General features: G+C 50.6%; 3 protein-coding genes across 9 annotated transcripts; 2 read left to right on the forward strand and 1 right to left on the reverse strand.

Annotated features, from left to right (window-relative positions):
- Nucleotides 1-53: 53 nt before the first annotated feature.
- On the forward strand, nucleotides 54-10,602 carry VPS26B (VPS26, retromer complex component B). Its single transcript, XM_042800655.1, has 6 exons — nucleotides 54-619; nucleotides 3,949-4,105; nucleotides 4,938-5,102; nucleotides 5,876-6,051; nucleotides 6,692-6,834; nucleotides 7,412-10,602. Exons 1-6 carry the CDS (start codon nucleotides 397-399, stop codon nucleotides 7,556-7,558), a joined length of 1,011 nt encoding a protein of 336 aa, XP_042656589.1. The 5' UTR covers nucleotides 54-396; the 3' UTR covers nucleotides 7,559-10,602.
- Nucleotides 10,603-11,133: 531 nt separating this feature from the next.
- On the reverse strand, nucleotides 11,134-21,696 carry THYN1 (thymocyte nuclear protein 1). Of its 5 annotated transcripts, none has more exons than XM_032993051.2 (8): nucleotides 21,587-21,696; nucleotides 15,575-15,661; nucleotides 14,349-14,575; nucleotides 13,796-13,864; nucleotides 13,023-13,115; nucleotides 12,272-12,367; nucleotides 11,476-11,626; nucleotides 11,134-11,362 (listed from the first exon to the last, which is right to left on the reverse strand). In XM_032993051.2, exons 2-8 carry the CDS (start codon nucleotides 15,615-15,617, stop codon nucleotides 11,316-11,318), a joined length of 726 nt encoding a protein of 241 aa, XP_032848942.2. In that variant the 5' UTR covers nucleotides 15,618-15,661; nucleotides 21,587-21,696; the 3' UTR covers nucleotides 11,134-11,315. The 5 variants fall into 5 exon arrangements, with proteins under 5 accessions (XP_032848942.2, XP_042656591.1, XP_032848940.2 ...); XM_042800657.1 differs by having other exon boundaries at nucleotides 15,575-15,658; nucleotides 21,587-21,693; XM_032993049.2 differs by lacking the exon at nucleotides 21,587-21,696 and adding an exon at nucleotides 16,295-16,402.
- Nucleotides 15,727-23,493, forward strand: ACAD8 (acyl-CoA dehydrogenase family member 8). 3 transcript variants are annotated; one of them, XM_042800654.1, is made up of 11 exons: nucleotides 15,727-15,745; nucleotides 17,313-17,413; nucleotides 17,823-17,992; nucleotides 18,737-18,846; nucleotides 19,098-19,174; nucleotides 19,448-19,585; nucleotides 19,998-20,133; nucleotides 20,227-20,324; nucleotides 20,570-20,722; nucleotides 21,655-21,757; nucleotides 22,582-23,493. In XM_042800654.1, exons 2-11 carry the CDS (start codon nucleotides 17,381-17,383, stop codon nucleotides 22,632-22,634), a joined length of 1,071 nt encoding a protein of 356 aa, XP_042656588.1. In that variant the 5' UTR covers nucleotides 15,727-15,745; nucleotides 17,313-17,380; the 3' UTR covers nucleotides 22,635-23,493. The 3 variants fall into 3 exon arrangements, with proteins under 3 accessions (XP_042656588.1, XP_042656586.1, XP_042656587.1); XM_042800652.1 differs by lacking the exon at nucleotides 15,727-15,745 and adding an exon at nucleotides 16,428-16,580; XM_042800653.1 differs by lacking the exon at nucleotides 15,727-15,745 and adding an exon at nucleotides 16,689-16,989.
- Nucleotides 23,494-23,859: the final 366 nt, after the last annotated feature.

Consider the following 23,859-nt stretch of genomic DNA (forward strand, 5'->3'; position numbering starts at 1 on the left):
CCGGGGAAGGGGAGGGGCTCGGGGAGGGAAACGGGCGGCGCCTCGCGCAGGCGCGGCCCCGGCCGGGCGGCCTTGCGCGGCGCATGCGCGGTGCGGGGCCCGGGGCGGCGGGCTGCCGGGCTCCCTCCAGCCGCAACCGGGGCGCACGGCCCCCCCGCCGCCTTCCGCCGCCCCCCTCCCCGGCATCCCTGCCGCATTGCGGGGCTCCCCCCCCCCAAACACACACACACACACCTTACTGGCCCTCAGTGCCCGCCGTGCCGCTCCCCGCCCCGCGTTGAGTGGGGGGGGGGCGCGGCGCCGGGGCCTGATCCGGCGCCGTCGGTCCCCGCGGAGCTCTGTCCGTGGTGCCCGCGGGGCAGGGCCGGGAGCCGCCCGCCACCACCCCCCGGTGCCATGAGCTTCTTCGGGTTCGGGCAGAGCGCGGAGCTGGAGCTGGTGCTGAGCGACGCCGAGAGCCGGCGGCGGGTGGAGCACAAGACGGAGGAAGGCAAAAAGGAGAAATATTTCCTCTTCTACGACGGGGAGACCGTCTCCGGGCGGGTGGTCCTCACCCTCAAGCACCCCAACAAGCGGCTGGAGCACCAGGGCATCAAAGTGGAGTTCATCGGGCAGATCGGTGAGGGGCGGCGGCGGGTCCCCGACATCCCCACCCGGGCGTCGCCCCGGCCCCGGCCCCGGCCGCGCCGCGGGGAGAGCGGCTCCTTCCTCCCGGGTTCCGCCGGGGATGCCGCTCCCTGCGCCCCACGGCTCGGGAATCCTCGTGGGCCCGGAGGAGGTTTTGCAGCGCGGGCGGTTCCCACGGCCGCCCGAAATGATTCCGAACCGGGCGGCCCGGTGGGTGCTCGGGGCTCCAGCGGGAAAGAGGGAGCTCCAGGCCTTTTCCAGGTCATTGTTCTCTCGTCCTATTTTCTCACCGCTGCTCGGTCACCGATTTCGGCTCCAGAACGCACGCGCTCGGAGGCCGGGTAAAATTCGGTTCCTGTCCTGCAGATGCAGGTCTGAGCCCGGACAGCCCAGCAATGCCAGCTCTGGGGCTGTGTTCTGCAGGCCGTCTTTATTCGCAGCCCGACGAGCTGCCCGTTTGCGTTTCTTGGGTGCCTGTGGATGCGGTTAGGGAAGCTGCGGCTCTGCTGAGGACGGTGAAGACGGGTGGGTTTTGCCCGTACGTCTCAACTCACCAACTGCACCTTCCCAGCCCCTTCCTCGCAAGGCGTTTTACCCGAGTAGATCAGCTTCCTTGAGGCCTACGGGCTCAGCTCGGCTGAGTCCATCTTTTATTTTCTTATTCTTTGAGTGACCGCTGCACGGTTAGCTGGGCAACTTCAAGTTGTTCAAAAGTTGTGGTTATCCGTGCGTGTAACCAATTCAGATTCAACATTTCCTGCTTTCTTAGAGGAAAGGTAGCTGCCACACCCACTCCTCGAGCAGCATGGAGATGCCCGTGTTTCTTGGATGTGCCCGAGTCCCACAAGCCAAAATAAGTTCGAGATGTTCCCAGTGATGTGACTGCGCGTGGTGTGTGCGGTGCCTCACGTCTGTGGCTCTCGGTGCTCGGGTTTAACCCTCGGAATCACTGCGCGAGCTGTGGGCCCGCGACCTTTGCATTGCAAATCAGGCGGTGTAAGAAAGTGAACTAGAGGGTTTCCCACCCAACCCCGATACTGCTGTTTAATATTTTTGCTGGCCTCGCTTGCATGTAACACTGCCTTTTGGAAAGAAAAGGGAGGAGAGGCAGAGAGAGCTCGTAAATGATGGAGTGTAAGTGAGCCCACTCCTCAGGAGCTAGCTTATGACCTCCTCCTATTTGATTATGATGGGCAGTGGAAATTAAACATGAACCTCGCTTCCTGCTCCACTCTGTCTCCTCTGTGCTGCCTTGCCTGCTTCTCATTCCCCATTTTGGAAGACTTTTGAGCCATGCGTATTTAGAATAACTGCTTTGACTTCACGGTATTGCCCAAGCAGGGTGTGTTAGGAGCTGCTGTGGCTGCACATCGGTCCTTTCTTTTTGTCCATCAGGCCACTTTATTAAAGCGATGACGCTTCCTTAACAATTTCCATCTCAAAACAGCTTGCCTTACACTCTGACTTCTCGCTGCCACGAGGTCAGTATCTACATGAGACAACTTAACAGGTAGGGAGACTGAGATGTAAAGGAGTGACGTGTCCCAGGGAAGATGGCTGCTCCAGACTGCGAACGCTGTGCCCTGAGCGGTCTCTGGTGAGCATGGAACCCATTTAAGATTTCAATTCACCAGCAGTTACCATGTCCTGAGCATGCCACCAAAACGTTGGCAGGTTGTTTTTTTCATCTGGAAACTTTATAGCTCTGAAAACCTGAAATTACAGCTCATACCTGTTTGACATGCTAATGTCTTCTGAGGTGTGGGAAATGTCAATCCTTCCGCTTCTTAAGGCTGCAGAGTGCCAATCTGTGCTCTTCTGAGGCAGCAGAGGACTTGGTGCACTGACATTTGCCTCCCCTTGCTTTAAATCCGATCATTGCCTTCTGCATCGTGTGGGCAGATGATATATTCCTCTTCTTATGTGGCACGCAGCTTCTCCCTGTCACGTCAAGAAGCACTTTCCTCTCAATGGACGTGTATTTAGTGCAGAGAGTTGGTTTATTTATGTCACCTGCCTGCCCAGCCTAAATGGCTTGATGGCACTCGCTGGTCTGGGTGAGTGAGGGGTGTTGGAGTGCCAACATTTCCATTATAGAGATAAGGTGAGCAAAGGGGTGTAAGAAACAGATGTTACTTAAAAGCTGAAATCTCACTGTGCATCTCAAGGAGCAGAGAACTGAGTCTCACTGCAGTTCCTGAACGCTAGTGATACCTCTCAGAAACCTCCTCTGCACAGTTTAGTGCTGACAGTGAACTTGTGTGTATATGATTGATGACTTAGGTTTTTGTTTCCTCAACTAACCGTATCAGATTGGCTACGGCTTTACCTTTCAGAAGGACTGTGTGGGTGTCTTGTAGTCACATGGCTCACACGCAGGGTTGGGAAGGGCAGATTTCATTGATGGTTATGTGTAATACAGAGCTGTTAACGCAAATTGCAGAGTTTTTAAGTTTCTGTTGCTTTGACTTAAGGGAGAAAACTTTGTGGAAGTGGAGAGAGGATTGCTTTCATTAAACGAGGAAACGCGTAGTTGTTTCCTGCTGACACAGGAAGGTTGTGGGGAAAACTGAAGCAATGTGACCATGTTGGTTACCTGAGCTGGCTTGAACAGTGCCTCTTCCAAAGGTGAATGCTCTTCCCTCATCGGTGTTCGCATGGCCATTAATGTGTTCTCCAGGGGCTGGTGGAACAGTTGACTCAACTGCCTCCTCACACACGTGGCAGTCATGCACTGAACACTGGCTTTGTGCAGTCGGTGAGGATCTCCACCGTTACACTTATTCCCTGGTGGGAATCAAGACCACTCAAACTCTTTGTTGTCAAAAGATAAGCAGGAACAGTTGGAAGACTCCTAGCCTTCCTTTTTTGCTCTGTCACTGTTTGCTGTTCCAATGAAGCAGTGGTGTTTCTTCCTCTCTTTACAGTGGCAATGCCTTTGGCTTGGAATATTGTGTAGAAAATTATTGGGATTGTGTGAGCTGCTGGCTCCTCTCCTCAAACAGTCTGAACATAATTACTGTTGGTAATAGGTGACCCATGTCACTCTAAGGTGAGCCGAGCTCCTGATTCGGTGTGGTGGGTGAGGCTGTGTGGCCCCTCTTCCTTCCTGTTGCCCTGGCCTGCTCCTGGCTCCGATGGAGAGCAGTGAACGAGCGCAGAACGTTGCAGCCACAGGCTCCTCTGGTAGGTTCTCTCAACAGCGAAGGAAGTAGTGATCTGGGCAAGAAAGTTGCTTGTAGCTGTGAAATCTCCTGCCTTTCCTCACTGTGTCATGCGGGATTAAGCGTCACTGCTTAACCTGGACTTCTGTCTTACTAGAACTCTACTATGACCGAGGAAACCACCACGAGTTTGTGTCTCTGGTGAAAGACCTGGCCCGTCCTGGTGAATTCACTCAATCGCAGACATTTGACTTCGAATTCACACATGTGGAAAAACCTTACGAGTCCTACACGGGGCAGAATGTGAAGTTACGGTGAGTCTCCTCCCCTTGCTGGCCCCAGTTATGGTTCTGTGCAGTGTGCAAATGCTGATATTTACTGTGGTGACACTGGAGTGCAGCATCCCTTCCCAGATGTCCTTGCAAGCATGTAATGTAACTCCAAATGAATTTTGGTGGGCTGAGTTGTAAAAGGCTGTCTTTGGGGGCTCTATTCTTATAAGCATGCATCAGGCTTTATGGAACTTGTTTTGCCCCATTTAAGTGACAACAGAAATCAGCCCCTTCTGAATCAACCAAATGCTTTCTAATTTATTTGGTAATTCAAAAATCAAAAGAAATTGTTTGGCTTTAGTCTCCAGTGGGGACATTTTTGCTGCCTTGTAATCAGTCTTGTCGACTTTAATTGTGCTCTATATGCAAACAGATGCCTAGCTTGTATCTTGTTCGTACGTTGCAAACTGTATTTCACATCTAGGCTGACTTGAAATCCAGTCACTGGCTTTGAAGGGGTGGCAGGGTTTGGAAAATTCTGAGATCTGCAGAAAGAGGTGTGTCTGTGGAGACCGTTGTGATCTAATCTCATGCAAAAGGGCAGTGGGTTTAATATGTGCAAGATGTTGCAGATCCCCAAAATGGTGCTTAGGTAACTCGGGCTCACAAATGCATGAAAGGGTAGAGAAGTCTTAAAGAGTCTGCTTTTCCATTTGAAAATGCCCTTCTGTCTTTTCCAACATGGGGTACTGGCTGCTCCAGAAGCCAGTCTGCTTGGATAGCCCAGCGTAATTCCTTCAGCCCCTTGTCCCTCCCTGCTTCGTCTCCGTTGCTACCTGTACAACCCTAATTAGGAGGGGGACTCTCCTCGCAGGTATTTCCTCCGAGCAACCGTCAGCCGCAGACTGAACGATGTGGTGAAGGAGATGGACATAGTTGTGCACACTTTGAGCACCTACCCGGAGCTCAACTCCTCTATTAAGATGGAGGTGGGGATTGAGGATTGCCTGCACATTGAGTTCGAGTATAACAAGTCCAAGTAAGTGTCTCAGGAGCAGCCAGTGGCTCTGGGGAACCATCTGCTACAGGGGACAGCTTGGTTTGGAAGTCCGAGGCATGTCTCTTGTGTGTGATCCTCAAAGGGTTTCTTAGCTCATGGGCTGCAGCAAGGCTGGCAGACAGTTTGGATCCTGGCTGAGGATCTTTAGGTTCCTCTTCCTGCCCATAGCTGTGCCTCTCTGGAGCGAGGAGTGGGAAGCAATGGCCGTGCCTTCCTGAGCTTGGAGCACAGCGTGAGGCTGTTGCAGTAACTTCGCATCCCCTGTATCCGTGGCAAGATCAGCATTGCCAGGTGTCTTCCAAGTAGAGCGTCTGCTCTTTACCAGACAATGCAGCTGAAGTGGGACCTTAATTCAGGCACGAAAGCTGGAAACAGCTCTCTTAAACTACTTTTAATGCATCTTTCCCAGCTGATGCAAACCTCCCTGCAGTGTAACATTTGGGTTAGTATTAATTGACCTAAAAAATTGGGTTTTGGAGGCTTTGCTGTTGCAGGGGCTTCTTGCAGATATTCAGCCTGAAATTCTCTTTTTAATTTATCTGATTGTGCTAAATGTTCATGTTGATTTGCAAAAGAGTGGAGGATGAAAGATGAAGTGCTGTTTACAGCAGCCTAGTGGAGGTGGTGTTTGATACGCCATCTGAAATTTAAAGCTGGGGCCGTGGATAAAAGCAAAGTGCCTGCTCTTCAGTCTGAGTCTTGGTCTGCAGGGCAGTGTTTGATTGTGGTGGGTTTCTTCCTTCATGTGCTAGGTATCATTTAAAAGATGTGATTGTCGGCAAGATCTACTTCCTGCTGGTGCGAATCAAGATCAAACACATGGAGATAGATATCATCAAGAGAGAAACAACAGGGACCGGACCCAACGTATATCATGAGAATGACACAATAGCTAAATACGAGATCATGGATGGGGCACCTGTGAGAGGTGAGAAGGCAGATGAGCCCTTCAGAATTCCCCTCCTGAAGTCTTTTGGGGTGGGAGTACCCGTCCTGCAGTATTTGCAGCTGAATCTGTGTGCTCAGCAGTAGTATGCACCCTTTACACAGTTTACATAGGTGATTAAATATGATCCCCTTCCTTCTCTGGTAGGATGAGGGGAAACTGAGGCGTAATGAGTTGCAATGACTTAATTCTTTCGACGAAGCAGTGGCAGAACCAGGAATAGATGTAAATTCACTGTTGGCATGGGCCACCAGCTGGCATTGCTGCAACTTGGAGCAGAAAGATGGTGTTCTAGCTCTGTGCCAATCTCCTGTGCCACTTGTTTTCCAGTTCCATTGCCCAGCAGAGTCACCTGCCAGAGAAAATGTCACCTTACTCATTTTTTCCTGCAGTGCTGTCTTGATGCAGGTCACAAATGAATCCTGTGCTGTTAAAGTGGAGATGGAATAGCTGTCAGCAAGGGCAGGATCTGGCTATGGACCATGCGTACTGATTTTTGAAGGTCTTTTAGCTCATCTTACTCCACTTGTGGAAATGTTCACAAAGCTCTTTGATTTGCTGGTGCTCTCCTAGTTTATATCTGTGCATTCTGTCTGTGCTGATGGTTCTATGCACTTTGCAGGGGAGTCCATTCCCATCAGACTCTTTCTGGCTGGCTACGAGCTGACTCCAACGATGAGGGACATCAACAAGAAGTTCTCGGTGCGTTATTACCTCAATCTGGTGCTGATCGATGAGGAAGAAAGACGCTACTTTAAACAGCAGGTGAGAAGCAGAGCTGTTAGTTCTTCTTGCACCTCTAGACTGTCACTTGGTATACTCCGTTATAAGGACCTTCTGGGAATTGAGGGGGAGAATCATGTTCTTGACTGAGTATCTGTGAGGACTAGACAAATTAGAGTGTGCAAAGATGGTCTAGAAGGAACAGTCCACGCAGGTCAGATGGGCATGGTGGTGGGTGGCCGTGTAGAAGGTGCCCACCTGGGACTTCTTTTCTGCTCTCTTGCCCTGTGGTGGAGCTTTCTGTGCTTCACCTTATCAATTCCAACGTGGCAGCCAACGGCAATAGGAGGGAGCTGCCCTCGGTGTCCAGTGGGTTGCCTCTGCGTGCTCAGATCCTGGGGAGGAGCACTCTACCCAAATTGTCAGGAGCATTGCGAGGCCTCTGCTTGCCACTGCAAGTGGCCTCATGTGCACGGCTGCGGGTGGAACACGCCAGCACAGGCTGAGTTCTCCCTGGGTGCAAGCTGCTCGCCTGGCAGCTTGGTTCAGCCTTTGGGTCTGGGTGGGGCCAGGAGAAGGTCTCAAGCCCTGACAAGCCTTGCTGGCTGTGTTACTACAGGAGGTGGTGCTTTGGCGGAAAGGAGACATAGTGAGGAAGAGCATGTCCCACCAAGCAGCCATCGCCTCACAGCGGTTTGAGGGGACGTCCTCGCACACCGAGGCCAAGACCCCCAGCCAGCCCGCAGAGAACAACGGCCGGCAGTGAGAGGCCACGCAGAGGAAGGCTGCTGTGGAGCCAGTGGGGACAGCAGCGAGGAGGAAGAAAAAAACACTTCAGAGACTTCATGAAAATAAATATCCGTTTTTGACTTAATTCCTTTCTTCAAAGGACTCGTAGGGTGGGAAGGGGAGGGGAGGGCAAGGCAAGCTGGAGCGCTGGTGATGCGGAGTTGAAGGTACCTCAGTGCTTCCCAATCGACTACATTCCTCTGAGGTCGGCTGCTTTGAGGCACGTGTCCGGAGGCTGCGGAACTGCCTGATCTCCTCTTTGCCCCGAGACACTTTCAGCGTGGCCGCGGGGAGGGAGAGAGGAAGTGAAGGCCAAATCTGCTGCTTCTTCCCAGCGGTGTGGAGGTTGCTTCGGGGCTGTGTAGGATGGATATTTTTCTTGCCTTTCTGAAATCTTCACGAGGGAGAATGACACACTGACTAGCTGGAAGGTAGAGGAGGAAGTCAGAGACTGAGGTGTGGCCTACTTGAAATTGTTTAGTGTTATCCCCTCGCTGTCTCCCCTTCCTCTTCACTCTGGTGTTGGATTCCTTGTCCCAAACAGTTCTGTAATGTCGTTGACTCAGCCCTGGGACTGCCGCACAGCCGCGCGGAGCGCAGCAGGCGTGCTGGTGTGTCCTTGCCGTGGAGCTCCTGACTGCTGTGTGGTGTCAAGGGGGAGCTGTGGCTGGCAGGAGGGAGTGAGGCGTGCGAGTGCAGTAGGAGGTGGCACAGGTTGGGCAGAGCAGTGAAGGTCCTAATGCTGCTGGAGTGGGCAAGGAGTGGGGGCAGGAAGGCTCCTGGCCAAGAGCAGCGCCTACCTAGTCTTGTCCCGGCAGCTGCCTGAGTGCCCCTGGGATTCGGTCTCTCTGGTTGCTGCACTCACACAGGTCCCAGTCGCTGCTGCAGAGCAGGGGAAGACCAGCCTTGGGAGGTCTAGAGAATAGTTTTGGAACGTAAGAGATAAATAGGGGCTCTCTTGGGAGTGGCCTTACGCTTCCCTGCTCATGTCTGCGTCCTTGTGACAGAGTAGGCTTTGCAGTAGGGACAGATGGCAGTATAGGAGCACGTGTGTGTGCTGGTTTGTTTGCTCCCTCGCGCCTGCAGGATGTGGATTAGTAAAGTCAGAAAGTGGATGCAATCGTTTTAAGAAGCTCATGGCCTGTGAGAGCTGCTAGATGAAGCCAAGCAGCAACTGGAAGGATGGTAGAGCTCTCTGATTCCAGATACACATTCCTGAAGTCTGAGCTGAAATCACCAATGAGGTCTGAGGGCATGCTATGAACTGAGAACCTGAATGCGGGTTTTTTCTTTTCTGAAATAAGCTTATTTTAGTCTTCAGCTAAGTAGAATCACGAGAATGTTCCCAGAAGGGAGTCACTCCTCCATTAAAAATTAGATGTGGCTTTGTAGACGTGATTGACTGAGTCTGGAGAATATCCATCCTGTTCAGATGCCCTTCAAGGAAGCAAGTGGTTAGACCTCCTACCAGATGGAGAGACGAGCCTGCCCTAAATGCTGGGATATGAGCTCTATCGAGTGGGATTTGTCTGGATTTCCCTGTGAGTTTGTGGCTCGCTAGGGTTTTGTCCAGCTTCCTTTTGACTCTGGAATGAACGTCCTCTGCCTCTGTCCTACAGCTGAACGTAGAACAGTTGTCTTGCAGCTGGGAAGTGGAAGTATCTTCTGCTTTGTTTAGTGGAACAGTGCTGGTGGAGGGAGTGGGGCCTGGGTGGGAAGGGGAGCTTTTTATGTACTAAGACAGCTACTGTATTTCAGTGATAAATGTGTGTTTCTGCTTGCCAAAGTAAGTTATCTTTTACTCACCACGTGTAAGGTTGTGGTTTTTAGTAGAGCTGGACAGTCTCGCTCTGTTGTAGAGGACACTAATGATCTCATCTCTGCTGAATGCTTGTGTCACACCATGTTTCTGCTCTGTAATTGTGAAGACGTGGCTTGCTTTTCTTCACATGAGAAGTCTGTGCCGTGGGCTGGAGCCGTGTCTTCCTAAGACTGAAGCAAAAGCTTACTTTAGACAATGACCTTGTTATGCCAGGGCAAGGGCTGGTAACCTGCCGCAGGTCTCACATGGCAAAGGAATCTGGACGTCACTTTTGACGTTCGCCCTACTCCCCGCTCTGTTTAGGGGGAACCACCTGTGCTGTGGCAATACACAATCTTTTAGAGAGAAGCGAAGCTCCCGTTGGGAGCCCCTGGGGATAACAGACTCCCTTACCATGGCTAGGCTGAGCACAGCAGCACCCTAACCGCCCTCTAGCTTTCCCTCCACTCCCATCCTACCTAGAATTTTTTTTCCTTGCCTACTCCTCCCGATTGTAGGCCATGTGGTCTTAAAGAAACCCCATGGATGAAGATGTCTCTTCATTCCGGGAGTGGTTTGTTTACTGGCCAAACAGCATCAGTACTGGGTGTAAGATAGTTGTCTGCAAGACGATGCACTGTGAGGAGATTTCTATTAAACATCTGTTCATCGCTTCTGGAGGGCTTACTTGGGAAAGGTACATGAGTCTATACATTGGGTGGGTGTTGGGTTTTTTCCCTACTTTGTGCCCCTCGCCCCTGTGTCCCTACGTGTGGAATCAGAATTTAGAAATGATCCCCATTTTTACTTAATGTAAACGGACCGTTCAGCCTGTTATCCACGAGGCCCTCTGTTTGTCTGGGGTGGAGCAGGTGTGCGGAGCATCTTTAGAGAGAAGTTGAAGCATAAGGTCACTCCAGGACAAGGTACTTTAGAAAAGCATTTCATTAGCATGGTAAGGGGCAGACGCTACTCGAGCAGTTGTGTCCCCCTGAGCTGGGTGGTTCTGTTGAGTACTTGGGTCATTCCCTCTCACCCGGGCAGCATCAGGCAGGGGGGAGTGTTCAAGTACTAAACCAAGCAGTGCAACCTGTAATTAAGCCTCTGCTGTGTTTACATGTTTCTTAATTCGTCGTCTTTTCAATGGCTGTATTTTAAAACTTGGGTTTTTTGTCTCTCCAATTAAAAAGAGCCTAGCCCTGGCTGTCAAACGCTGTGCATGAGTTTGTCTGATATGGTTTATATTGCCTGGCCTGGGTCTGGTTTTGCCACTTTTTTTTTTTTTTTTAATGGTATTATGACAGTTTTATTTCATGCCATACTGTGCACCCCTCCAAATATGGTTGAGGAGTTTGTCCTTTGCTATCTTTATAAATCCTTGGTCTTTCTTTAAGCTATGTCACTGCTTAGAAGCTGTGCTGGTGGAAGACACATGTAGCTTAAAAACTAGCAAGCTAGCTTTATTTTCTTCTATTTCCCTGATGTCGGTACTAAAATAACATGGGAAGTTTTGTACCTGCAGGGAGTTAACTGTGGTCTGCTTTGCAGCCATTAGGCTGGACGTGTATATACATCTAAATTGTCTTGTTCTAGGCAGCAGCTTAGTGATACCTTTCTGCAGGAAAATGTCCCTCTGCAGCACCTGGAACTACACTGGATTCGGTAGTAAACGTCCTCCAGGAGGACGTACCCATTTCGTCCTTCAAGAGATAAATTGCAGATTTTTCCACTATTAAAAACAGTAGCTGAAATTGATTCTAAAAGGCTTTATTTAAAAATAAGCAAAAATAACAGTGTGTCAGAATAAGGGACGTGTAGCTGCGAATCATGTGCGGGCATGTTGTTGCTTGATTGAGCAAGTAAACTTGAGAATTATGCTGGTTTAGGAGGAGGCATCAGCGGGCTGGGTAGAAGCTGTGGTGCTGTCAGTTTCTTAATGTGGCTTTTCCTCTTCCAGGCTCAAGACAAAATCAAATTCCTCTGTGTTGAAAAGGTAAGGGAGAAAGAGTCGTAAGTGGAACTTCCAGGTTCTCTGAGCGAGGGCTGCCTCTCAGAGGGAATGGCACTGAGAGTCCAGAGGAGCAGGTTCTTACCTTGTGTCAGTGGTTGGATGGAAAGACGTTGTCTTGTGAAGAGCATCATGTTCTTTAGGGGGCCTCCATCTGCTTTATGTGCCAGGTGGTGAGCCTTGATTTCAGAAAGGGGGATGAACCGTTTTGTCATCCGCACAAACTGGACATCCACCTGGGAAGTGATGGGCAGCAAAGGAGCGTGGTTGGAGGAGGATACAGCCTCCAGCTGTCACGTAAGCTCTTGCAGGGGGGATAAAGGTTTTAAACTGAAGCAAAGGACTGATGTGTACTACCTTATAACGGTATGGAAGCTTTCCCTTGCTCAAGGCTAAAAGAACTTTCAGATGCTTCTGGCAGGTGATTTGTTTACATGAATCTTAGCACTGTGCACTGGCAACACATATTCATGTTGTCACAGACAATACCTAATTAAGATGCGGGATGCAGCTGGCCTGTGAACAGTCACTTCCCTATAATTTAACGTGCCTCAAAACTACAGCTTTGTTTGCTATAGACCGAGAGTGGTACTTAAAGATGTTTGTTCTCTTTGCTAGCCCAGAATTCTGCCATGCACGGAGGTCAGCTCTGCATCCAAGTAAGATTGGAAAATTTAGGGACATACATTTTGGCAGCCTTCTGGAAGAGGAGGGGAAAAGGTAGAGAAAACAATCAAGATCGGATTTTCTCTTGAGGGAGAAAAAGATAGCTAGGCTAGGACAGAAGCACAAGAAGATATGCCATATGACACAGAGAGGCTTCTACCTTCACTCAGCTTGCACACAGAGCTTGAACAGCTGTAGTTAGTTGACTACGTTACCATGGACCATTTGGGGTTCTCTTTTCTGCTGGAGGAATCATAATGAGGATCCTTCTGATCAAACTGTGTGTGATCAGGGTATGCCTCCTTTACGATCTGAAGCAGAAGGGGAGAAGAATGTGAGACAAGTTCCCATCAGTTAAAAACTATTGTCAGCAAAGGGTTTGAAATGCCCTTGAGCAAGCTGTGACTAGACGTAAGGAATGACCCTCGTGCAAAAATCAGCCTTGCTTTCCCTGAACTCCGTTCTAATGGTGCGATACACTTCCTTTCTTTACATTTCTTGGGTAGATGTGCTGCGGAGCATCATCACCTCTTCGGAGAGCAGTGTGGAAGGAGCATGCAAAACAGGAAAACTGGGTAGATGATGATAGTCTTTGTGACGAGTTCTCCTCTTAAAAGCTTTTCTGTGCCCTGGATTTTATACTACTGCCTTGCAGGCTCAGCTGACTAGAAAGTAGTGAATCAGATTTTAATCAGAATATGGAGCAACACTTGACTTGGCTGGAAGCTCTGAAATGTCAGCAGGAAAACAGCAGTTTGGTTCCATTTCTCTGGGGAAAGATGCCTGAGTCAGCCCTGCTGTGATGAACTGTTGAGCCTAGACGCCCTAGGCTCGTTTGCTGCTCTGACTGGACAACTTCTGGGCTCCTTTGGTGCAGAGACAATGCTAAATGAGCTGTTTGATAACCCATCGATTATTACTTCACACCCCTCTCCCTGAAACACAGAAGGAAAAAGAGGCACTCACCTTGACAATGCCAACAATGCCAGGCTCTTTACAGTTACTGTGGTAGAAGAAGGCCTGCTGCCCAAGTTTCATGGCTCTCAGGAAATTCCTTGCCTGTCAGGTATAAACATGAGACTTTGAGCTCTTTGTATCAGGCTCTCAGGGTCTTATTTTAAGTAGCTAGGAACAAGAACTAGCAAGAGGCGTGTATGTGCTTCAGAGATACTCAGATAAGGTTTCCTACAGTTGTTTTGTGCTGCAATGAAGTAAAAATAAGGCTGAAGAGTAAGATCCTGTTGGTTAGAAAGTATGTGGGAATTCAGAAGCTCAGCCACCCTCCTTCCGAGATAGCAGAAGACTTAAGTTAGCTGTCAGTAAATAAGCAGCAGAGCAGATCATGTATAGGGGGAGGCACTTACAGTACAGGATCAGCTATAGTAGGGGAAGCACACATGGATTTCCTTGGCAGAGGAAAGCTGTGCCCTGACAAGGCATAGTATTTGGGCAAGTACAGACTTGCCAAAAGGTGTCAAGGGAAATAAAGGCCGGACTAAGCTGAAGACCAAGCTAAAGAAAAACTGGATGATTTGACAGAATATTACCCAGCCTGAATCTACCTTTGACCGAGAGGCAATTAAGAAGGAGTTTTGACTCCTGACAAAATGCACCTGTAGAAACAGGCAGAGTGCCTCCAAAGGAGATCCTTCAGGCAAAGGGAACAAGTTGTCCATGGAGAGAGCCACCTTTTTTCTAGTGATATTTCAGTGACTCCATGTTTGACATGTGCTCCTTACCTGGTAGTTTCTTACTCCATCCCAAAAGGTTGTCTGATTGGGCTGAGCTTTCAAGTCATCAATGCTGAACTGCCAAATGGAATGAAAATACAGGTTAAGTTCAGGAGGTAGTCTCATCTCTACTGTGTCATTGTCTGTATTGTGCCTAAACATTTATTCCTAGTAGCTCCCTCAATTATAGTACAAACTTGACACAATTTTGTTGGTTCCCACAGGGGCTAAAGAAAAGCCTTCACAAAGGAGGAACACTGCAGCAGTGTAAAAGCAGAGTCTGAAATACATGCTGCCCCTGCTACCAACAGCTACGCGTTCTGAGGACCTGACTTCCTCTATTATTACAAGTATCAAACCCCAAAGTTGTCACCCTGGAAGAGAACAACAGTATGTCTTTCTCTTTCCAGGAAGGCAAATGGTTTTTGAGCAGTAAAGACACAATAGTGTTAATATTGCAAACAAGCTGAATATTCTGATCCTGTAACTCAGCACTAATGCCCTGGGTAGTAGTGAAACTGCTTCCATACTTCGCTAAGTAGGGGCGGGTGTTGGTGCTTACTTTCACATCCACTCCCTTCTCCAGCCTGCTCTCGGGTTCTGATTTCAGAAGCCAGTGACAATACATTATCTTGCTTTCCTCCCCACCGGAGTCGGAGTCTTTTGTCTTCTTCCAATTCTTCCATCCTGACTTGGAACTCCCAGCTGGAGGTTTTGTGGACTTCTCTTCTTCCTTATCCGGAGTCTCCTCCTCCGTTTTGGCAATTTTTGCATCAGGCTCTTTTTTATCTTAAAAGAAACAATTGAAAACAAAACCTAAACATTCATATAAAACACAATTTTGTTTCTGAGAAGAATTGGTTTTGAAACAATTTTAGTCATCCAAGCTGGTTTCACATACTGGTATTTGACTTCAGCAGAAGTTTGGTGCACCCCAGATGCTATGGGTAAGGAAGCAGCATTATGCATCTGTGTTTCTGAGTATTTCTAGTTAGCTTCTGAAATAAGGATTTTTTTTTTTTTTTGTGGTGTGCACAAATACAGTTGAATAGTCATAGGTAATCATAAAGGCCAGGATAGATCATGTTGCTTACATGAAGTGCAGTTGAATTTTTTTTTTAATTAATTGCTGAGAAATCAGCTGCAGGCAAGAAAGTTGATTTAGGTGCGTCTGGTGAATAACAAGGAAGTTCAGCAGCAAAGCAAACTATTTCAATTACTGCATTAGCTAGAAACCTTACATTAAACCTCCACTGTGCTACCTGTTCAGAGGGGGTTTATATCTTTGTTTGTCCAGGACCCAAACAGTAAAAAACAGTTAAGAAGAGATTAAAAGGTAAGAAGGTGGTTATTTGCTGGAGTCAGTTAAGCAGAGGAGTGGTATGGATGAGCCAACTGTGCAATTTTTTCATCTTAATGCACTAAACACCACAGAATGGTGCCTTGAGTGCAAGGTTTATCCTTTTTCATTTTTCTGCAGATGGTACCACATCAGCTTCCTGTCACTACACTGGCTATACTTTGACTGACCACCTCTAACACAAAGGATGTGAAAGCTCTTCATAAATGGGCATGAGTTCCATTTCTTTACTGCCTTGTGCTGAGAATACATCACTGTCCCTATTGCATATCTAGCAGACTTGTCTCAGTCACACATGGATGCTCAGCCCATTTTTACAGAGGAAATGCTGTCTACAAGACCTGTGGCTTTGAAAGACAGACGGTTATGATGACTGTCTGTACTTTCACTATAGCTCGGAACCTCAAGTGAGAGATGTCAGCACAGACCTGCTACTGCTCCTTTGTCTCTCTTTCTGCTTGGCCACGGCATCCCTCGTCTCTCTGAATTACGTTCTCTTCACTGAGAAGCACCTGCTGGATGAGAGAAGAAGAATTACTTACTCAGGCAAGCTGAAAGAAGTAGAGCAATCCGAGACAGAGAACAGTAAAAGCTGTACAGTAAGTGGAGCAGAAATAAATGTCCTTCCTTGAGCTCAGCCATTTCCTCTATCAGTGCAAATGCTGGCACTGGTTGAGGACCACACCCTGGGCGCGTTGGAGGCGGCAGGCCCTCCACAGCAGGGCTCTGAGAGGGGCCTCAGCAGAAGGGCAGCTTTCCTCCATCCTGGCATAGCTGTGGGAAAAGAGGCCCGAAGGTGCTTGGCCGAAGCGTGGCCCCTCTCTGCCGTGCGAGAGGGGAGCTGTGCTTTTGGAAAAGGGAGAACAGCTTGCCTCCAGAGCCTGGTCCAGCCTCGCACCAGGGGTGTCTGGCTCAGCTTGTTGCTCACGGAGATTATGCTTGCAAAGTCCCTTCGGGAAAGGGAGCAAGTTGGCTGGCCCAACCCCTGCCCCCTTCTGCCAGCAGCCCGTTAGAAGTCATTTGGCTCTGAGCTGGCCTCCTTCTGCCAGGGCGGGTGGCATCAAGTTTTCCACCTTCCATGCCAAGCTTCTCCCCTGCCTCCTATCCATCCCCCGCCCCCCCCCACCCCATCCCAGGCTCCCCCTCACCTCGCACCGGGGTGAAGGATGCTCTCGCCTCGCCCAAACCCCGGCGCAGGAGGAGGAAGCACACCGCCCCCCCGCCCGCCTGGAGTCGGAAGTGGGTGACCGTTATGCAAAAACTCAGGCACGGCCCGTCGGCTCGCCTCCTTCCCCGCAGCCACCGCGCGAACGGGAGGCGCCGGGGGCAGGACTACAGCTCCCAGCCTGCCCGCCATGGCTTGGCGGCCAGCCCCCGGCCTGGCGGCCCGGCTCCTGCGGCGGGGGCGGCGGGGGGTCGCCTCCTGCATCGACCGTAAGGCGCCGCGGCGGGGCGAGTCGGGGATCCCCGCGGGTGGGGGGGGGTGGGTGGGTGGGCAGGCGGGCTGGGGTCGGAAGGAGGTGTCCCCGCTCCTGCCCCGGCTGCGCGCAGGGTGACGGGGGCCAAGGCGGAAGGGTCGCTGGGGAGGCAGGGGGGGCTGGCTGGACCCGTTGGTTAAGTCTGGGTTTGTCCGGTGGTTGAAGTCATCTTCTGACGGCTGGGCTCTGCCTACCGGGATAACGCCATGCCTGAGCCGGACTCCTCCTCCAGCCCTCCCAAACGCTTCCCGGATGAATTCCTTCGACATTTAAACCTAACAGCGTTTAGAATTGAAGCAGCAGCAGCAGCATCCCTACGGAGTGTAGGAGGGGAACTAACAAAACAACATCGCGTGTGCGTGCAGGTGAAGCAGGAGGTTTCAAATGCAAGATCTAACTTAAGGTGCTGCTTCCAAAGGGCTGTGTTGAGCAGAGAGCAAGACCTTGGGTTTGTTTTGTCTAAAACCAAACTTTCTTTGCCTAAGAGATCCCCTTCCCAAAGCCCTCTGCCCTCTATCAGCACAGTTTGCGATGGCCTCAAGGACCAGAGAAATGGTCTTTGCAGCAGAGACCCCGAACTGTTGGTGTGAGTTAAGGGACGCTTTGAACTTGTTTGGGGTATAGAAGCAGTGGTAGCACTTGCTTTCCCGCAACAGACACGTATTCTGATCTCTTCCTGCTTTTCTAGCATCTGCCGGCCTGACTGAGGAGCAGAAGGAATTCCAAAAAGTTGCCCTTGATTTTGCTACCAAGGAGATGGCTCCTCACATGGCAGAGTGGGATGAAAAGGTATGACAGCCTCAGAAGGGTTGTACTGCTCGCTTTTTCCTCCCTTAGGATGTTACGATGCTTGGGTCTCATCAGAGGGGTCTCATCAGAGCAATAGCTCCTCAGTGCTCTAATGCCATCTGCAGAGATTTTCTTTGAAGCTGTTGCTGTAGCTGGGGTGGGAAGCCCTCAGGAATTCCTGGAGGCTTTCAAAGCCAGGCTATTCAGTCACCTGAAGACCAGAGGTTACTTCTGAAGATGGTATCTGTCGGTCTAGGTAGCCACCTCTTCTTTAACCCACCCAATTAACTTAAACTCTGCAGGAGTTTGGGACTGAACTTGGTAACACAGGTGTAGAAAGAAGAGATGGAATACTGAGGTTGAATTGATCATGAATATTCACTTCTGACGTCTCTGCGTGTTCCAATAGGAAATATTCCCAGTGGAAACAATGCGGAAGGCAGCCCAGCTAGGATTCGGTGGAATCTATGTGAAACCAGACGTCGGTGGCTCTGGCTTGTCACGACTTGATACCTCCGTAATCTTTGAAGCTTTATCGACAGGATGTACCAGCACCACTGCTTATATGAGCATCCACAAGTGAGTGTGTCTGCGGAGCGGTGGATGGTGTCAGCCTGGCTGGAAAACTTCTGTGGGCTCTAAATCCAGCTGGAGACAGCTCTCTTGGTGCTGCTTATTATTTAAAGTTGGGACCCCAAGTAGACGTGTCCCTGTGGGGATCTCTTAATGACGGTAAACAAATAGGCTACAAAAACTCAGATGCCACCAAGAAGTAATTTTAGCTTTGTGGCATGCGAGATGGGATTAAGTTCTGGATCTTGTTCCCTGCTCTTCCACTTCAGCTGTCTATAGATAGTAACCTGCCTGGAAAAAGCCTTTGTGCTTTGGTCATACTCTGACAGAGCCCAGAGACGCCAGCTGATACCAGGGCCCTATCCTGCTTGTACAGACATGTTGAGTGATGGGCTCACTCTGCACAGAAAAATGGAGTGGTGATGCCTCCTTCTTCCAGGTACAGTTTTCTGAAGAGACAGCAGCACTTAGCGCTGAGGGGAACGCCGAGGCTGTTAAATAGGAACCCACTGTCCCACAAGGCAGCGAGTCTCTGGTGAATGGAAGGCGGTCTTCTTCCTCCCGGCTGCTGTGGCCCCTCATTTTGTTCTGTTTTGAGGTGGAGCAATACGCTTTCAAGCCCTGGTGCTTTTGACTGAACCCCATGGAGCTCTGATCTCCTGTTCAGCCAGGGATATTGTTGTGTGAACCCGCCTTCCTCCCAGGGCTGTGTTTGCTTCTGTAACACTTGCTCCTTCTCTCCTGCTCCAGCATGTGTGTTTGGATGATCGACACCTTTGGCAATGAGGAACAGAGGCGCAGGTTCTGCCCATCGCTCTGTAGCATGGAAAAGTTTGCTTCTTACTGCCTGACTGAGCCAGGTGAGCATCCTCAACCAAGATATCCCCCTTCCCTCTCTCCTAACGTGGTTTCACTGGACATTGCACAGAGCTGGAGGTGAAAATTTTCCTTTTGTGTTCATTTGGGCAGTCACCAGGAAGTTGGGAAGGGGCAGCCGGTGATGGCTGAGATGCTCGTGGTACAAACCTGAGTGTCACTGGGTACATCCCCAGGAGAGTTTGCAGGCTCTGGACCTGCTGCTTCACTGGCTGCTCCCTTTCCTCCCGAACAGGAAGCGGAAGTGATGCAGCTTCCCTGCTGACCTCAGCTCAGAGGAAAGGGGACACCTACGTTCTGAATGGCTCCAAGGTACCTCTTTGCTCCTCCTAAAGCTGCCGGATGGCACTGCATGCACAAGGGGGGCTGGGTCTCACTGTCCTTTCCATTTCCTACTGTCTCCTCATCTCTGTGTATTCCCCCAAGGTAGGACATGCTCTGCAGAGCATTCACCAGAGCTTGGTACAGTTGGATTCCCAAATATCTCCTGGTGGTTGGGGTCCTTGCCCCTTTGTAGCCAGCTGCTGCTGCAGGCTCAGCGTTAGCATACGAAAGCTGACCCTTTCTTCTTGTGCCCTTCTGCAGGCCTTTATCAGTGGGGGAGGTGACACTGACGTTTACGTGGTCATGTGTCGCACAGGAGGCCCAGGCCCCAAGGGCATCTCCTGCCTGGTGTTGGAGAAGGGCACACCTGGGCTCAGCTTTGGAAAGAAAGAGAAGAAGGTAAGAGGCTTGGGGTTTACTTCGTGTGTGCTTGGGGGAAGTGCAGGACAGAAACGAGCTCGTCTGTGCAAAGCATTAGGGATCTCCTTGAGGATAGGAGTGGAGTCCCAGCCTGGCGTGTTTTTTCCAAGCTAAGTCCGGCTTTGGTGAAGTTTGCACAATACCCATCCCTTTGGTAAGTGAAGGATTTTAATCTCGGGAACATCAAGGTTTGTTGGATCTGTGCCTCTTCTCAAATACCTGCACTCCAGTTTCCCGCTCGGCACACTGAGGTCAAACCACGTGGACCACAGGCGCTCTGCGGCAGCTTGGCAGTGAGAGCGAGGGGTTGGGAGCAGGCTGGGCAGCTCTGCCAGGAGCTGGAGCCGTGCTGCAACTCAGGCACTAGGGAAGGTGCTCTGGTTTTTCCCAGGTGGGCTGGAATTCCCAGCCGACTCGGGCTGTGATCTTCGAGGACTGTGTTGTTCCTGTTGGCAACAGGCTGGGAACTGAAGGGCAGGGCTTCAGCATTGCCATGAAGGGACTGAATGGAGGCAGGATAAACATTGGTAAGAAAGACAGCTGAGAGCCAAGGGAGGAGGGCAGGATCATGTTGCCTGTCTGCATTAGCTTCATTCTGTGTCCTTGGCTTCTCCCACCAGCTTCTTGTTCGCTAGGAGCTGCTCATGCCTCTGTTCTTCTGGCTCAGGAACATCTCACTGTCCGCAAACAGTTTGGGGAACCCCTAGCAAACAATCAGGTAACCTCTCCATCAGATCCGCCCTCCCAGAGCTGTGCTCTTTCTGATCCTGGCTGAACAAGCAGCCACAGGTCCCATCGCTCGCTTCACAGGGTCTTCCCTGGAGAAGTCAGGAACATGCTTTTCCTGAGTAAGAAAGCGTGTCAGGCCTGAGACCCGCCTGAGGGTAGTGGGGATGGGGCTCCGGACCCAGGCCCCTCCAAAGATGCTGACCTCATTTTCCCTGTCGTGCTGCCTGCTGGCAGTACCTGCAGTTCAGGCTGGCGGAGATGGCGACGCGCCTGGTGGCAGCACGGCTCATGGTTCGCAATGCAGCGCGGGCACTGCAGGAGGGCCGGGAGGACGCGGCCGTGCTGTGCTCCATGGCCAAGCTCTTTGCTACGGACGAATGCTTTGCGGTAGGTTACTCACACCTCAGTTGGTGTCGTTAACGGGAAGCCTGGGGACCCCTCTTGGTGCCCAGGATGTCAGAAAGAAGTTTGATGCTGTAGGGACCCAGACCCCAGCATGTGCACTGAGCCAGAAGCCTCATTCCTGGACCAGGATGTTTTACAAGACAGAATTCTGCACCCCGTGGAGGCTGCAGGATTAGCTTCTCCACAGTTCAGGCTTCCTGGCTTCTAGTGCTTTCTACACTCCTTTCTAGGGGACCAAGCAGGGAGACAGGGCAGGGAGTAGAGCATTTTTATTTTCAAAGGATGATATGCATGTTGCAGGCTGATCATTCCTAGGTAGCAAGTGGTCTTTCCTAGACCACTGAAAAATACATTTATTACAAAATGTCCCTGAAAAGAGAAAGCAAGAAGGGAGAAAAAGAAAGGAGAAGGAAATATGCACCTTGACACTCCCTAGATCGGTGTCATTTAGAAGGTAACGTATTTTCTCTGCACTGTGCATTTTTGCTATTTGTTATGTTTTATGTCTGAAGTTGACAGAAATGGAGTCATGTTTCAGTAGAAGCCAGAGCCCTGACCAGATTCCTTGCCTGACTGACCGCTAGATGGTGATCTGGCGTTTTGCTTTTTGCATCAGTTGCACCATAGAAATGCAGCAAAAAATGCCTTAGTAAAGCGTTTTCTGGGTATTTCCATGCTGTCGTACTGACATACATGCACCATTAATGTGAAACAGCACTTAGGTAATATGATAGCACTGAGAGCAGCACTGATGGGGACTAGAGCACCTTGCTGTCACACCAGACTTTGTTATGAGATTAGGTGACCAGAAAAAAAAAAAATGAGCCCAGGTTCCTGGGTCCTTACCGAGCTTCTGTCGCTGACTTGTCCGCGGTACTACGCAAGTCACTTCACCGGCGATGCTGTCTTCTCAGATCTGTAACCAGGCTCTACAGATGCATGGGGGCTACGGCTACCTGAAGGATTATGCTGTGCAGCAGTTTGTGCGAGACATCAGAGTCCACCAGATCCTGGAAGGTAAAGGACAGTGTTACTACCAGTGACTTGGCAGTGAAGCCAGGAGCGAACAGACCCTCCAGAGGCCCCCGCCTTCCCACATGACTGCGATTCTTGGGTTTCAGAGCATGCTCTGAGCATGAGGTGTCCCTGCATGTCATGTGTGTGAATCCCCTGGCCAAGAGCTCTTGGTGTACTGTAGCAGTTACTGTGTATTTTAAGAGTCTTACAGCAGGGGGAGGTATCCAGTTGTCATGTTGGCGGTGCCTCTGTCTGATTTCATCCTATTACTCCCACAGACACGTGCCAGCGCTCCCCAACAATTCATTTCCTGTGATTCCGGACTATCTTCACTTTGACATTGTGTCCCTAACAGTGTCTTGGCCTTTTCTGATCTGAATTTGGCCTCTTAACCATTTTGTTTCCCCTCCTTTGAAATCCCTTCATCTACAGCCAGGGTACCTGATAGGGGACATGCTCTTTCCAGTACCAAGTGGGTCTACAGTCTTCCTTTCTCTGTGTTGTGTATGTGTTAAAGAGTAAAGCAGAAAGCTTGGCTGTTGGTATATACTCAGTTCTGCCTGACGCCTGGTGCCCACATCCTCTTAATGCCCAAAGAAAAAGAAGCACCAGCATCTACCACTCTGAAGCCTTTCCTGAGCAATGTGCTGGCACTTGGCAGTTGGATTTTGGCCCAACACCTCCTAAATCCCACCTCAGTTGGTGGGGAGAGCTTTTCTGTGCTGGAGATTGGAGATTGAGGAAGAATTCTCTTTGCCTATATTGGGGGCAAAATTGGACAATCTTTTAACTGTGTTTCTTTTGCCCCCCTCATTCTTCTGCAGGTACCAATGAGGTGATGCGGATGATTGTGGCCAGGAACCTGCTACAGGGCTGAAGCCAGGAGCTGATCTCCAGCCTTAAATTACTTTGTCTGTTACAGCTTGATCTGTTTCTCTCCCCTGTTCACCAACTCTCTGCCCGGGAGTGGAGAGGGGGATACTTCTGTGGAAACAGTCTTTCTGCCTTATATTAATGGGGAGCACAGCTGGATGCCACCCACATGCTGCCACAGCTGCACTCTGTGCCTGGCAGAGCTGCTGTTACTGGGCCAGTATTGTGCAGCCTGAAGACAGAAATCACAGTTGTGAATACGAGCCTCTTGTCTCCAAATCTTAAGGATGGGTGCCAAGCAGCCCGTGGGCTTTGGAAAGAGAAACACTAAACCTGTTGGTCATCTCTGCTGAGTCAGGACTGAAATGGGAACTGCAGGCAGAGGTGCAGCCTGATGCCATAGGACTCTTCCTCTATCAGTGAAATCTTTAGGTCAAGGGAACTAGTTGCTCTGCTTAGAAACCTGTCCTCCTGGGTGCTGTCTGCACCCCTGGAACAAGTGAGCCCCAAGCACTGCAGTTCTGACCACTTGCAGAGTGCAATAGCTGATTACCTGAGGAGTAGGATGCCTCTCGTTTACCTAGAACCACTCTTTTTTTCTCTTTTCCCAGCACACCTTTTCTAAAGTACCGACTGCTTGTTGTTCTCCCTATTCCCACCCCACACTGCTGCTCGATCTCAAAGAAGCCTTTGCAGTACAGAGGTACAAATCAAGAGCTAAGGTCCTGCACAGAAACATATAACTGTTGCCTCCAATCGGCACTCCCTGCTGTGTACAATGTAGGGGGAATAAAAACCTCGGTAAAGTCAACTCTTTCCCCCCGCCTCAGATTTGGAATCAATAAAGCCATGACGGCAACTTCTCCGAGGGCGTCAGAAGTTGTGATCATTTCCTTCAGGTATTTAGCCAGAGGAGCTTTTTGAAGCAGGGGGGGTTGCAAAAAAGTTCGGTTTCTGAGGGGTTTTCCTCACTTACAGTGTCTCCGTTAACCTCTCCAAACGAAGCAGCTCCTCGCTCCTCTCAGCGCACGGCGGGGAGGGGAGAGGCGGGAGCGGGAGCTGCCGCCGGTGCTTCTCCAGCCCGCCCGTTGCCGAGCGGCGGCCGCTCGCGGGCCCTGAGGAGGAGGAGGGCGGCTCCAAGCCCCTCCCTCACGCCGCGGACGGGCGCCGCCGTCCTGAGGGGACGGGCCCCCAGCGCGGTAACGCGGCGGGGAAGCGGCTCCGGTGCC

Source organism: Tyto alba, unplaced genomic scaffold (assembly GCF_018691265.1).
Source record: "Tyto alba isolate M040663 unplaced genomic scaffold, T.alba_DEE_v4.0 Super-Scaffold_32, whole genome shotgun sequence".
NCBI classification, from domain to species: domain Eukaryota; kingdom Metazoa; phylum Chordata; class Aves; order Strigiformes; family Tytonidae; genus Tyto; species Tyto alba.

Coding starts and splice junctions, on each gene's coding strand:
- VPS26B (XM_042800655.1), top strand. CDS start 397: ATGAGCTTCTTCGGGTTCGGGCAGAGCGCGGAGCTGGAGCTGGTGCTG. Junction 5,103..5,875: donor TTCGAGTATAACAAGTCCAA/GTAAGTGTCTCA, acceptor TTCATGTGCTAG/GTATCATTTAAAAGATGTGA. Junction 6,052..6,691: donor GGATGGGGCACCTGTGAGAG/GTGAGAAGGCAG, acceptor TGCACTTTGCAG/GGGAGTCCATTCCCATCAGA.
- THYN1 (XM_032993051.2), bottom strand. CDS start 15,617: ATGCCGTGGCCAAGCAGAAAGAGAGACAAAGGAGCAGTAGCAG. Junction 14,576..15,574: donor AGACAAAGGAGCAGTAGCAG/GTCTGTGCTGAC, acceptor GTTTCTTTTAAG/ATAAAAAAGAGCCTGATGCA. Junction 11,627..12,271: donor AGAACCCCAAATGGTCCATG/GTAACGTAGTCA, acceptor ATCACTTCCCAG/GTGGATGTCCAGTTTGTGCG.
- ACAD8 (XM_042800652.1), top strand. CDS start 16,502: ATGGCTTGGCGGCCAGCCCCCGGCCTGGCGGCCCGGCTCCTGCGGCGG. Junction 16,581..17,312: donor GGTCGCCTCCTGCATCGACC/GTAAGGCGCCGC, acceptor CTGCTTTTCTAG/CATCTGCCGGCCTGACTGAG. Junction 17,993..18,736: donor GCTTATATGAGCATCCACAA/GTGAGTGTGTCT, acceptor CTCCTGCTCCAG/CATGTGTGTTTGGATGATCG.